The 15,491-nt window shown below is 38.2% G+C and overlaps 1 protein-coding gene and 1 long non-coding RNA gene across 2 annotated transcripts; one reads left to right on the top strand and one right to left on the bottom strand.

The window, feature by feature from the left end:
- Positions 1-4,107: 4,107 nt before the first annotated feature.
- LOC122610096 (protein SSXT-like) lies at positions 4,108-5,458 on the top strand. The gene is made up of 2 exons (XM_043783116.1): positions 4,108-4,321; positions 4,551-5,458. Exons 1-2 carry the CDS (start codon positions 4,108-4,110, stop codon positions 5,456-5,458), a joined length of 1,122 nt encoding a protein of 373 aa, XP_043639051.1.
- Positions 5,459-10,608: 5,150 nt separating this feature from the next.
- On the bottom strand, positions 10,609-11,604 carry LOC122598970. The gene is made up of 3 exons (XR_006323809.1): positions 11,571-11,604; positions 11,400-11,466; positions 10,609-10,641 (listed from the first exon to the last, which is right to left on the bottom strand). It is a non-coding gene; the product is annotated as an uncharacterized LOC122598970 (long non-coding RNA).
- Positions 11,605-15,491: the final 3,887 nt, after the last annotated feature.

Raw genomic sequence — 15,491 nt, 5'->3', positions numbered from 1 at the left:
CGAACGGTAGGGTTTTAGTGAAACTAATTGAATAATTGTTAATCTTACATATATACACACATAGACACGGGAGTTCCACTTCATGAGAAATTTCGTAAATAATACACGTAAAATAACCAAGTATCAAAAATATTTTTTTCATTGTTATCTATTAATGTTTTTTGATCTTTAATAAAATCAATTCTTGTCATGACTCTACATTTATAAAGGGAAGTAATCTTCACAAAACTAATTTTCCATACATAAAAATTATATTGAATTAGTCTATTTTATCCTTATGTCTAATTTCAATATTTAACCCTTTTAATTTTCAATCTTACATTACAGCTACCTTATATTTGTCACTTTATCATTTTATTAACACGACATCTATTCACACGATATATGTATATATAATCATTTTCATTGACATACAAGACCACAAACAAATTATATACATGACAAGATTCCATCCCTATTTGTAACCCAATATCTCTTGATGCTAAATCAATTCAAAAATCAATAAAACAAATTACATTTAACAACTTAAAATACCAAAATGAGTCTTAAACTTCCACCATGATAAATCAAACTTTAAAAAACAAAAGAAATTCTCGTCTAAATTGAAGAACATAACTCAACTAATAACAAAAAAAAAAACCATGATAGTTTATCTTTAAATTACCCAATTAAAACACCATCACCATTTTTTGAACATCATGTCATCAACACAAGTGCAAATCGTCTCCCTTACCTGAACACATTCACGTAATATTAGTTATAGTCTGCAATACAAATGATTAAACGAAAGATGTTGCAAAACAACAAAACTAAGAAAAAAATAAAAATAAAACCTCACATGTCATACTATTCGGTTGACGTAAAATCACCTAGATATGGATTTGTCTTGGAGGTATGCCAGACATAGTCATTTCTTTTACTCTTTTTACCTTATTTGGTGACAATTGACGGAATGATGGAAGACCGGAGATATCTTCTAATGGCTCATGGTTATGTGTTAAGGTTTTTGCTTTAAAAGTCCAAGTGTCATCACTTCTCTTTTGGCCTATGATTTCGAACGGGCAGTTAGTTAAACGCGTTGTTGTGCTCTTTTTACGTTTCCCAAGTTGCACTGTATTTCGATAAGAGCCATTTCGGTCACATTGCAAGATCACATGTTTATCTTTCTTTGAAGCACGAATAGATAACCCGTATCCCTTTCTACCATAAAATTCTCGTACACTTTTTAGCAGATCATCACGTGATTCAAACTTAGAGCTAGCAAGATATATTTCTTCGCTTTGAATTGTTGGAGTAGTTGGGTCAAATGAGATATTCTGCTAAGTGAACTTTAACATGTAAGTGTTACATTAATTCACACACAATTCTTATGAATTTGTACAAACGTAATAACAAAAATAATTATATGTTTTGTAAAAAACAAAACACAAGTGAGATTAATGTAATAGAAAAACCAGTGAGAATCTAAGTCTATGTAAAGTAAGATAATATCACATGATATAAAATGATAAAAAAACATATACTATATATATACTAATCAATCATAATGGCATGTGAAAGACATATCCATAATTAAACATACTTCAAAGAGATCGATCAGACTGATTAATCACTTATATATTGATTATGGGATCACAACATATAGCAAATAAAATAGATAAAAAAATAAAATAAAAGCCATCGAATGATAATCATTACCTGTGTTTGTGTCTCCATGTATTCTAATCAAGAGATTTGGCGGCAATAAAAAATATAGGGTATGTGTAACATATGAGGATGATAACCTCTAGGGTTTTATTATGAAAGAAGTGGTTGTAATGTAATAGGGTAAAATTAGAGGGTAAAATATTAAAATTAGATGTAAGGGTAAAATAGTCTAATTAAATATAATTATTGTGTATGGAGAATTAGTTTTGTGTAGGGATCAGCTCCCATTTATAAATAGGACTTGTTACTAATATATATCATAACATTGACAACTCTATTTTTATATAAATAAAACATAGTTAGATAACGAATACAATGTATTCGATTAATGTCTCAACTAGAAAACAAAAGTTAACAAAGGGGTTAATAATTACAAATACAATAAACATTTTAAAGAAATGAAGAAGAATTGGATTGAAATGATGTAAATGTTCCTCACATAACTTGCACCTGAGTTACTTATTGAAGAAACGAAGTGCAAACCACTGAGATGATTTTGGCGATAAGCTAAAAACAAGGATAAAAACGACAAATCACAGGGGTATTTTTGCACTTAACTAAAAAAAGTACTTAAATAAGAAAACATATGCAAATAAGTATTTTAAACATATTTTTCATTAAGAAAGTATTACTAATCTTGATATAGTGAAAGATGATGATAAAATATCACTAGTATTGTAGTCCCGTTAGAAAAGTAATTTTCTTATTTGTCTATAACACTTTTTTTATTTATTAGAACTATATAAAAAAAAGGAAAAACAGAAAACATAATAAATTTTTAAAAAAAAAAACAAGAAATGGATATTTTTCAGGTTTATAAACTAAGATTAGAAAAAGATATTTTGATATTTTTTATTTCTATTTCTATTTTTTTAAAAAAGATCTGTTAATTATATTTTATAACCTAAGAATATCTTAATATCACAAATGAAAGAGGAAGAGTTAAAAATATGACTAATGTCATCGATCCGATTTTCACATAAATTGCAATGTATCGAATCTACGTCCACCCCACGTCCAAACAAGTTAACAATGGTAGGAAGCTCGTTTCGAAGGAGACGCCACATGAAAAGATTAATCTTTTTGGGTATTCGTTTATTTCAAGTCGAAGTCTCACCATTGATAGGTAGAGATTAAATTAACCCAGTCGAAGTCCCACTGTGTAAGTTTCTTGGTACAACACTTATCAACTTACTACTGACAAACGTGGAACTTTAGAAGCAATAATGGGCATTTGGTGGTGGCATATTTGGAAGGAGAGAAACAACGCTCTTCATAACAGTAATCATAATAACTATAGTGACACTTTCACTTCCATTGTCTCCCTTTCCGTCCTTTGGATCTCTAATCATCATAGAAAACGATCTTATATCTGGAATGAATGGCTCGCAAATCCTTTGGATGTTGGCTAAAAGGTTGATGCTTCTTGTGTTACTTTGTTCGTGGGTTGCTAGCATGGGATATTCCTTTTGTTAATATTTTTAACTCATTGTTATTGCAACTTGATGCTTATATTTTGAGGTTAGGTCCTCAAGGCATGGTTAGGTCTATATCAAAAACAACACGAGGTGAAAACTGGTGGCTTGATCCTCATTTTAGTTAGGAGTTTTTCCCGTGTCTCCTTTGGGTAAATGGCACGAATTTCACTTTTCCTTTGATATATTCATTTTAATTCCTACAATTGTACTTTCTATACCTATTTTCATTTTATTCCAATAAAATAGATAACTTAGTATGTAATTTTGATAAAATAGTTATAAATTTAAATATGTTAGTATAGCTTTTAAGAGGGAGATCGATGAAAAAGTTATTATTACTTTTGTGAGCGTGGATGCTTAAGAGTACTTAGGAATTACATCCGCTACCATGTGATAGCGCCTCGAACACCGCTTCTCCCTTTGGAAAACGTTGGAGATTGTTGTGAAGGTAGCTGATGACATACCCCTCCAGCGGAACGTAGGACCTGACGTGGTCGTCCGTAACGAAGGCTTCCGCAGATAAATAGAAAGGACAAGAATCGTTCCCCTATAAATTCGGGATTTGGCCTTATCATCTCCAACTAATAATTAGTGAAATTATATCCCTGGCCTAAGAATTAAGAAACCCTAAGCAACCTACTTGTTCTCCAAGAACACTTCCCCTATAAAAGGAGGATCGCAAGACCTACTAAAGGCATTCGGAAAAACACATTCGATCACACACTGATCGTCCAAAGAACTCAATTGGCGTAAAGAGATCAACTCTACCTTTTGGGAATTGCCAACAAACAACCACAACTAACCATCATCTCCCATCGTTCGAACCTCGGTTCGGTGCACAAACATTTGGCGCCATCCGTGGGACCTTATACTCAGATCCGATAACCACCCTAGATCCTGTTTTTGTATCGAATCAAGAAAAATGGGTGATATCCCGCCAGGGTTTGGGCAAGGTTCCCAGGAAACAACTGGGAACGAGCCGGCTGGAAACTTCACACCCGAGTCCGGGCCAACAATTGAGACACCAATCAATGGCGACCCGCACGCTAATCGTCGAGTTGATGAAAACACTGAGCGCCCAGGACAAACACCAGGGGGACAAGGGGGTTCACGTGAGGGTCCCCATCTGGGACCCCGTAATTATTTGATCCAGACTATATTATTCGAAATTATAGTCATATCAATCACACCATTAGATATCTCCGAAGTACTGGGGCACTCAAAGGCGTCAGCAGGACGTTGAACTTCGACGATGAAATAGAGGATGACTATGACGCCGACACCCCTCCAAGGGGGCTCCGACGATACCCTTGAATACCGAGATCTCGAGTCAGAACTGATTACGGGTTTGGCCTGGGAAATGAGGGCCTTTGGCCCCGAACACCCCGCATCGGACACGGCCAGAAGGAACCGAGGCCTCGAGGCAAGAGAACGCGGCCTCTGGAGCCAGCGCTCAAACTAATGTTCCCCCAGAACCCGCAAGACCTGGGGGTCAGTCTCCCAATGCAACTCAGTCAGGATCTGTCCCAGGAAGACCTGACGCAATGAACAACGCACCTTCTGGACATAATGTCCCACCCGGAGGTTATCAAGGACCTTCGGGTCAAACCTTCCAAGGACCCTCGTGCCAAGCTTATCAAGGACCTTCAAGTCAAACCATCCAAGGACCCTCGTGTCAAACCTTTCTAGGACTTTCAAGTCAAACCTTCCAAGGACCTATTGGTCAAAGCCAATCAGGACCTTCAGGCCAGACCCTACAAGGACCTGCAGGACAAGGCTATCAAATGCCTTCAAGCCAAGGCTATGGAAACGTGAATGGACCTGGAGCACAACAATTCTCCTCGCAGCAATACGGTACCCAACCTTCAGGAGGAATTTATGGCAATGAACCAACAGGGCAGGCACAACCTCATCAGTATTATGCATCACAATACACCATATCGATCCAGGGGGTCCCACAAGGCATCGGGGAACAACAGTACACCATGCCAGCCCCTGTCACAGGATCCTATGGCCCACAGGGATGGGGAGCTCCAGTATATCAAAACGCTCTGGAATTACAAATGGTCGGAGGAAGTGTCGAGAACTCGCCATTTGTCTCCTGGATACAAAACTATCCCCTTCCAAAGGATCTGAAATATCCTTCCCATCTGGGAACATACAAAGGAAAAAGTGATCCGGGCGATTTCTTGGAAGCATTTGAAGGAGCGGCAGAGATGAAGGTCTGGAACGTGCCGATTGCATGCAGAATGTTCAGATACACACTCGAATGAGATGCTAGAGAATGGCTGAAGAACGTCACAAAAGGATCCATCGTTAGTTTTGATGACCTTAAAGAAAAATTCAGGGCCCATTTCAGCCAACAAAAGAAACACAAGAAAATCCATGTGGCTGCCCATGGAATAAAACAGAAAGACACGGAAGGTTGCAGAGTATTCATGGACATATTAACCACCGAGACAGAGGATATCGTAGATCTTCCAGAGTCACAAAGGATATCTGGGCTACTGCACGGCCTCCGGAGTAGAGGGCTGGTCGAGTTCCTTTATAGGGACCTCCCAAAAACATACGAAGTGGTTCAGAAAAGGGCTCACGTATACCTCGACGCCAGGGACACCGCTTCGAAGGGAGACACAAGCCCCACGCACGAAAAGGAAACTCCAGCAAGTAGAAAAGGAAAATGGGCAAACGATAGAGAAAAATCAAGATAAAACCCGTATCACAAGGATGACAAAGATACCTCAAGGTCAATCTTCCGGAACTACATAAAAGCCCAAAAGAAATATTACTCACCAAAAGTGTCGCAAAAACTTTCCCTACCCCGCCTAGATTAAGCGGAAAAAACATGAAAGACCCAGAAAAGTATTGCGAGTTCCACAGGAACCATGGCCATGACACAAATGCGTGTTGGCTACTCCGGAAAGCTATAGAAGAAGCAATCAACGAAGAAAAGCTCTCACACTTAGTAAAAAGTGTCAGGCAACAACAGGGCATGAAGAAAGAGGATGACGTAGATGAAAAGAAAAAAGGCCTTGAAAAAACTATTTATATTATCATAAAAAACAAGCCTTGAGCAGGACATTCGCTACCGAAGACCTACAGGGGAGATATGAGGAGCATCACGTTTCCTTCAACCTACAATGGCAAAGTCTTCAGAGATCCCCTGGTAATTTCAGCGCTTCTAGAAATGTCAAAAGTGAAAGACATTATTGTGGATACACGAAGCGAATGCAATGTCCGATATGAAAAAGCATTCTGGAAGTTACACCCTGTGTCACGAACGAACTTCAAGAAGACAGAAGCTTCGGTACAAGGGTATTCCGGAAATACAGCTAAACCGCTAGGAAAACTGTCAATGCAAACAACAATAGGAGAGGGACGCTAGAAGTGAAAAGAGAAGATTAAGTTCTTGGTGGTAAGCGGAACATCACCCTTCCAACCAATCCTAGGGAGACCCGGAATCCAGAAATTTGAAATGATCCCGTCCGTGGCACATGGCATGATCAAGTATGACTCGAACGGAGGGGTAGGGACCTTGGTGACAAAGGCAAAGAGGTTATCTGAAGAAGGCCAAGATGGCCCCCAATGGCTCTCATGGAGTGAAGGACCCTACTTTGGGCGTTTAGATGGATAGTGATACGTCCAAAGACAAGCTCCATTTATAAGAACAATTAGTCTTTTTTATCTTTAAAAGCCTAGAGGATCTGGTATGTAACCTCACTTATATTAGTAAATAAAGGCTTCTTATTTCTCAAAATTACTTTCTTTGAAAAAGACGCATATATGCGCATAAAAAGTAAAAATATACACGCATAGCAATACATGTGCGCCAAAATGGGGACGCCCATATGCTGGAACTCCAAAAACAAAAAATTAGAAGGACCTATAGTCCAAACAAACACCTATGGATATATCCACATAAAATAGCATGCAAGTGGGTGCGAAAGAAAAGCAGTAATAACTGCTTCATAAACAGTTCTTAAAACTGCAAAAGCAACTACCAAAGTTGCATAAATACTTGGAAAAGCAGCATATAAGACTACAGTAATTAGATAGCTTTTAAGCTGCGATATTGTTTCAAATAAGCAACAACAACTCCCAAGCTAAAGAAACAGAGTTTCTTAATATTAGCAAAGAAGTCGATTAGACCGCAACCATTAAACCACTGAGGGCAAAAGCTAATATTCACAAGTAACTACAGACATAAAGGTAAATTGTTCAAAACAGCATAACAAATCTGTTGTCAAAAGAAATATTGTTCAAACTGGCACATACGCCATGTCAAGAGGCACGTAGGCCTTAGACATATCATTCAGGGGGGCAGTAGCTTCAGGTTGGATCACATCAGGGACAATCTTCAACAGGTCCTCAACAGCAGCGTTGGGGTCAACAACAACCTTTTCCAGGAAAGAAAAAATAGCGTCCTTCCATTTCTAGTCGGCTACATCGAGGTCATGGGAGGCAGTGGCAACGAATACTCCTCTGCATTGTAAGTCACATTTTCCCTCAACAACAAATTCCTCCAATACGGTTGACCTCTCATCAGCTCTCTCAGCTGAAGTTAATTCCCCCAACAGCTGACCCACTTCATCACTATATAACAAAGACCTGCTCACATAGGGAATCACTTCTGTAACCAACCTGACCCGATCCTGCTTCAAGCTTTCAACATGTTTACATAACAGCCTGCTACGCTCACGTTCTTCCACATATTCCTGCTGCAACTTCAAGATAGCCTCATCATGCACCATCGCATCCGCCTTCAACATACTTATCTGCTGCTTCAAATCCTGGACAATGTCAGATGACTCAACGGTGGTCACGAACCTGGCCTCTCTAGCCTTCAAATCTTTAACAGTGGCCAATAGAGATTGCACCTCCAAACTTTTGGACCTAACATCAATAGACATCCTTGAGAAGCGTCTGGCAACAACTGCATCAAGATAAGTGTGAAATTGGCGATCTTTCTTGAATACACGAAGGAATGTCTCGTTTTCCATGTTATCTATCTTTTTGACATCTTGGGCATTCATGTCTCCACCTTCCAACCAGGATAGAAACTCCTGGTCATGAGCATCTACAATAACCAAGTACTATATAGTATATTGCACAAAGAAAAGAGAGTTCAAAAAGAAAAAAGTCAAACCTGTGTCCGGATCAAAAGGCCTGCGGAAATCAGCAGCCTTGGCATCATCAACCTTCCTTCTCTTCACAACATGACCTACAACAGACTGAGGGATGCTAGCACTAGGGACCTTCTTCTTCTTTTCTATCTTACTAGCAGCAGAGCCTCCAAGAATCTCAACATCAGACATATCTACATTCAAAACTAGGGGATCCACAGCACTGGAAACCTCAGGATTATCATTTTAAACACCAGACGAACCTGCATCAGCAACAAGACTCCCTTGCCCCTCAATACGAGGGATCGCAGTCACCTCCTTCACACCCTTCCTCACGAATTTCCTGAAAGTCATGTCTGCAATAATGGTAGTATGATCAGAGCTATAAGATAAATTAAATGCCAAAAATCAAGAATACCAAAATCCTTACCATCTATATCTACACCACCAGGCAAAGTACCTATCAACTTAGCCTTATACAGCACAACATCGGGGTACATTACAACCTTGATAGGGTTCAATCGAATTTCTCGACACAAATCACCAAAAACATAATCAGGAAAGGGATTCTCATACTCTTTATGGATACAAAACAAACTCCTATCGGTGACAGACTCAAAACCATCACGGATCAGGGAAGTTTTCATGAAAATAAAATCATTCTTCCATTCACGAATATCCAAGCCACGTCTTCTAAAACACCCGGCTTTAGAGCCGTTACCTACTGTAACCCAATCACCAGAGGGGCATGTTTGCACAAAATACCTAAACAGATCTAACGACGGTTCACCGCCACACGCCCTACACATCACCTCAAAAGCAACTATTCTTGACAAACCTAGTGGTGTTACAGTCGAGATATGGACATCGAAATAATCAAGGACACCAAGTGTAACACCCGTCGTTTAAAAATAAGGATTTCCAAAAACTTTTGCCTAACGGCGTCAAACAAAGCGGAATTAAACTTTAAAAGTCCAAACCAGCAAAATTTGTTTGGTTTATTCATTAAATGGTGTTACTAGCCATATCATCAAAATAAGTCTAAATGGAAATCCATCGGTTGCCCAACATTAAACAACCGAGCACATCATCAATACAAGTCATTATGATCTAAACATAAAACAAATGTCTAAAGCGAGCAGCCACTATGGGTAAACTATAGCCAGCTTCAAAATCATCTACCCGTGCCTCACATCTTCTCACATCTACCTGCTCACTATTGTTGGACCTGAGGGCACAACACATTTAAAAGAGCAAGTGGTAGCTAACGAATTAGCTAAGTAAGATAACACATAGTTTATAAAACGTTTGTCCATTTAAAACATTATATAAAAGTCATATTAAATCGTTAAGGCACATATCATCAAACATATCATCTCACATACTTATCATAGCATCAACATCTTTCATATTAGGATGGGTCATCATAAATGTTCCTAGTCATCTTTCACATCTTTTTCACATATCATCTTTGCAAGAGTGACATAAGTCACGCACATCATATCATATATACATCTCATTAAGTGTGACATAAGTCACACCCGACTAGATGGACAAACCTTACGGCTGTACATCAATGTCGTTAAGGAATGGCAAGCCAATCCAGGAGTAATCCGTATGTTCAATGACAAGTGGGGCGGGTCAGGCCTCCCGTATTACTTTTCACATCATGACCATGTTGCAAGGAGCCACCCGAGCAACCACATCAACGCACTTAACCGGGCAAGGGCAAGTACGGGTTAAGCTTAACACTTTCACATCAAATTTACGAGCTCGATTTCACATCAAATATAGTTTAGGTGTTTACACAACCTAAACAATCATCACATATACATCTTTTACGTTTGGGCCCTTAAACGTGCACGTGTCATGGCAACTTAATAAGTCTAGTGAACTAGATGAACAAGCTATGTAATCATGCACATTTCACTTATCATCATCATACATCACATTTCATAGCATTTCATTTCATATCATCACGTCTCATATCATTGCATAACATTTCATAGCATATCATTACATATCATCACATCTCATATCATTGCATAACATTTCATAGCATATCATTACATATCATATCATTGCATAACATATCGTTACATTTCATATCATAGGGACTACATTTCAGGCCTCAATAGTCATGTACATAGCCCATATCACCTCCCGTATAACCCCGAATACTCATAAGCAAACAAGTTATTATTAGGGAAGTTATTATATGAAAATCATGTTTATGTTGAACCTTCAGCGTGTCAAAGTAGTGTATCTTACCTTGGTACTGCTTACAATGAGATACATAAGCCTTACAGTGCTTGCTAAGTGCTCCCGAATACCTAAAACGAGTATAAGATCGACATATAAGCCAAACAACATGTTTTGTGAAGACTGGGCACGTTTTGCGTCGCACTCCCACTTGGTGCGTCGCACCTGGAGTGCAGATCGAAAGACTAACTCGTGCCCTTCAGTTGCAGGCAACTTTTTGACCTCTAGATGACCAAATGAGTAAAAACTTAGCTCTTATGAAATGCAGTAAATTCAAAGACCTTTCTAGGGATATAAAGTTTGACTCTTGAAGTTTTCGAATGAATGATTTATGACGTTTGCAAGACAGGTCTGCAGAATTCGTCCGAAACTTGACCACTTCTGGAAATCGACATTTTTCGCATATCTGTTGGAAGATTCACCGGAAACTTTGTTCATAACGAATTTAGGGGACACATATAACTTTTCAAAAATATAAGATTCATCTCTTAACTCATTCTAATAAAAAAGATATGATTTTTGCAATATGACAACAGAATCAGGCCTTGAAATCCTTATCGTTTTGAAAGCAATTTCGATCATCAAACATACATGGTTGATCCCCATGACCTCTACAGTTCATATATACCAAAATATAAATCATTTGAAACTATGAAATCATATATTGATTCATGGATTCAATAAGCACATCCGACGATTGATTTGACACCCGTTTTGACCTAAATCGACTCACAAACATAATCGAATCCAACTCAAGCCTCAAGACCAGGTGTGAACCCTATGTTGGTCATATTTGAACATTAAAATGACATTAACAATGATTCCATACCTGTAGGAAATCTCTAGATACTAAATGATTGCAATAACAATCACCGATTCACCCGAAATTGTCAAATCTAACCACAAAACGATTGAAATCAACCATTACTCAATAGATCCAGCTATGAACGAATTATATGGATGAAAATGAGTGATAATAAGCAAGGATTACCATCTATACCTTGGAGGATGATTAACGGATCGAATACGTGCATCGATTAATCATAAATCCACCCGAAATCGCAATAAACGCACTAGGATTGCTCAAGAGAACAAGGGAGCGGCTAGGGTTTGAATAAGAAGAAGAAGAAACTGATTTGTGATGCTAATTAGGGTCTACTTAACCCCTAATCCCGTTTTTAAGTTTCACCCTATGTCAAAACTCGTCCCTGAACTTCTATAGAGCTCATATTTAGCTCAAAACTCCATTTGGGAATACTTACAACTCATTAAACACTTTAAACACCTCTAAATGCATTAAACTATACCTTTAAACACTTATTCACATCAACCATTAAGGCATTAAAGCCTTACACCTATAGAACCTTCATCACACATAAACCAATTAAGGCATAAAAACTTGACGAAACTTAACGTTGACTAACGGTCAAGTCAATAAGTCAATCTTGAAAAGTTTGAGATGTTACACCAAGCATAAAGGATGAAAAAGGGTATCTAACATTACCGTCAGTCATTGATTTGATGTAAAAACCAACATACCCATCGGGGGAGTAAGAACAGTATCACCATCAGAGGGAATTAAAAAGGGTGATATTTTCCCAGGAATATATTTATCAACAAACTTGTTTAATTTCGACCAAATGACGGTCGATTCAGTGGTTTTGATGCCTCCTTTCGACATCAAAATATGACAATCAAAAGATAAAAAAGAAAAAGAAGAAGATAACGTACCTATTGTACGATCGGAAGGGGAAAATAAAAAACCCTAGGAGAGAGAAGAGACATTTTTTGAGCAACTAAAATAAAGAAAAAAGGACGGAAGAAAGAAGTTTATATATTCGGCTGCGTGAAGATCACTACTGTCCATAAGTCACCTAGGGATACGCGCCCATCTACCACCCTTAATTAGCTTTCAAATCAAATTAACTAAGGGCAGTTTAGCGAAATTACAAGAAATCCCCCTAAAAGTTATAAGGAAACCAATAATAGTACAAGATAATGCTTGTTTTGCAAAAAAACATCACCTTGGACTGGGGGGCTTGATAACATACCCCTCCAGCGGAACGCAGGACTTGACGTGGTCGTCCGTACGAAGGCTTCCGCAGATAAATAGAAAGGATAAGAATCGTTCCCCTATAAATTCGGGATTTGGCCTTATCATCTCCAACTGATAATTAGGCAAATTATATCCTTGGCCTAAGACTTAGGAAACCCTAAGCGGCCTACTTGTTCTCCAAGAACACTTCTCCTATAAAAGGAGGATCGCAAGACCTACTAAAGGCATTCGAAAAAACACATTCGATCACACACTGATCGTCTAAAGAACTCAATTGGCGTAAAGAGATCAACTCTATCTTTTGGGAATTGCCAACAAACAACCACAACTAACCATCATCTCCCATCGTTCTAACCTCGGTTTGGTGCACAAACAGTAGCAGGTGTTTTCATTTAAATATTTTTTAAAAAATTGATAAAATGGATGAGGGGTTGGAGTGTAAGGATGGGGGGTGGGGGGTGGGAGGGGGGGGGGGGGTTAGAGAGCTAATGAAAAATTAGGTCAAAGAATGTGGGAGTGATGAGTTTTGTGGTGGGGATAGACATGGCCAGGGGCGGTACTAAAGGGGGACCAATGTCCCCCTCCAAATTTAAATTTTGTCATGTATTTTTAAATTTTTTATAAATTTTTAAAAAAGTTTTATAGGTTTTTAACATTTTGCCCCCTTTTAGATTTATTTTTTCATAATTTTTCTAAGTTTGCCCCTTTTAAAATTTTTTTCCTGGTACCGCCTCTGGACATGACAATAGCCGCGTTATGAAAAAGGTATGATGTAAACAACCTTACCTAACCTAGAAATAAGAAGCTACCTCCGGAAGAACCTTCGTCTTAAGGCTCGAGCACCTACTTAAAAAAAGATCATTATATATATGGATTAACATCTTCTAAATTTGAAATCCATCTCAAATTCTCTCATGTGAGAACTTGTGAGAGCAGCAATAATGGGCTTTTACTTGTATTGGTTAGTACACTCTTCCTTATGTTTGAAACCATTTTGGTTTAACTTAACCAACTTTAGAAATTGTAACTTCATAGAATCTCAGTACTTGATATATCCATTGATAAGGCGTAACATATTGTGATGGTGTACCCATCCTGTGACACAAAGAGCATGCCTCTCGAAAGATTAACAGAGTACCCTGCGGGGCAAAGGAACACCAGATATCACATAACGCAATAAAGGAGGGAACTAATTATCCATAAATAAGGGGATTCGATTCCCTCCTCAAGAGCAGATAATTAAGGAAAAAGTTGAAGCCGATCGAAGACCTAAGAAACCCTAGAGAAAGTCTACTTTTGGCGCCAAACATTTCCCGCTCGAATTATCTCCTATAAATAGGAGCTCGTAAGACCTTCAAGGCATGACACAACACGTTCACATACATACTGGCAAACAATCTTGTTCAATTGGCGTAAAGAGGTTAGAACCCTACCTTCGGGGAATCGCCAATATACAATCCAAACACACCCGTCACCCCATCTTCATCCTAACCCCGGTTCAGTGTACAAACATATTGTATAACCTGAACTCTAGATTTTAACAAACCTATGATCTTGTAATCACTATGCAATGTTACAACATGGGGCTTTCTAGCAGGTTTTGGAAGAACAAAGGGTGGCTCCGGTAAGAGCTAAAGAGACAGGGATTTTCATACATATATCCATTCATCAAAAGCATCGAAAGCCTATTAGCTCAAAAGAGATTGCAGGTTTTTGGGGAATAAATACCTAGAAATGTATCGATATATACATGAATATATATATATATATATATATATAATAGTAGTGATGATTGAACTCAGCGGTAAGTCTCTTCATCGTTCGATAGAAATCGACCACGTCACTAGCATAGTCAATCCGAGGCCATGACTGACGGTGGAAGTCCCACTACCGTTCTGGAGGGAAATAGCTAAATGAATATTTATGTAGTGTAATGAACTTTTTTCGAACATTCAGTCGGTACACGACATCGGGGAAACCTCACCGTGTAATGGTGAAGCCTTGCACATACCCTAGGTAACGAGAAGTTGACCATGAGTCGTTACAAGTATTCAGAGGGAAAAAAACCAAGGTTTTGCCCTAAGGATCGAACTCAAGACCTTGGGTAAAACCGGGAGTGCCTCTGACCAGTTGAATTGACCTACATTGGCTAGTGTAATGAACTACTTGGATATTTATTGTAATATTTAATTAACTTTCAAATCCAATTTTTTTTTTTTTTTTGAACTGCAAAATTTTATTAAATTTTAACTAGCAAGATGCTAATCGTCAAAAAGTATAAGACAAATACAAAACAATCAAGAAATAACAAATACAACTAATTAATATAGCTTCATACATGCGACAAAGAACTAGCACGCACCTAATACACTTGAATCGATTCCTCCACCATTCACACTCCAACAAATCAATAATCGTCCTCGCCGAACAGTGAGCATGCAAATCCACAGCCATCAGATCCAATCAAATCGAAGTTAGTAGACGTATTTGATCAATCAAAAACTTATAAGTACCAACCTTATATGGCTCTCACATAGTCACATATACATAGACATCCGAGTAGTTCATTAGACAACATAAACATTCGTATATAGTTCATTTTATTCTCATGTACTTATATCATTTTTCTATTATTTCGGTATTGAGCCGACACAATCCACGAGAGTTGTCCGAAAACAGGAAAAACAAATAATAAATTTTGACAAAATACCAACAATGAACTTGATAGAAACGAAAGCATAAAGATTCTACATTAAACCAAGCCATCTATTGAATCCTGAAGTGTGTTTTCGCAAACAGCGGGAGAAAGTTCACCACCGGTAAGAATATTGCTCACAACAGCTTCAATTTTTCGGGAGTATGGTA

The sequence above is a fragment of the Erigeron canadensis genome, chromosome 1, assembly GCF_010389155.1.
Source record: "Erigeron canadensis isolate Cc75 chromosome 1, C_canadensis_v1, whole genome shotgun sequence".
Taxonomy (NCBI): Eukaryota; Viridiplantae; Streptophyta; class Magnoliopsida; order Asterales; family Asteraceae; genus Erigeron; species Erigeron canadensis.
Note: the sequence above shows the minus strand (reverse complement) of the source record. Positions and strands in the feature narration are given on the sequence as shown.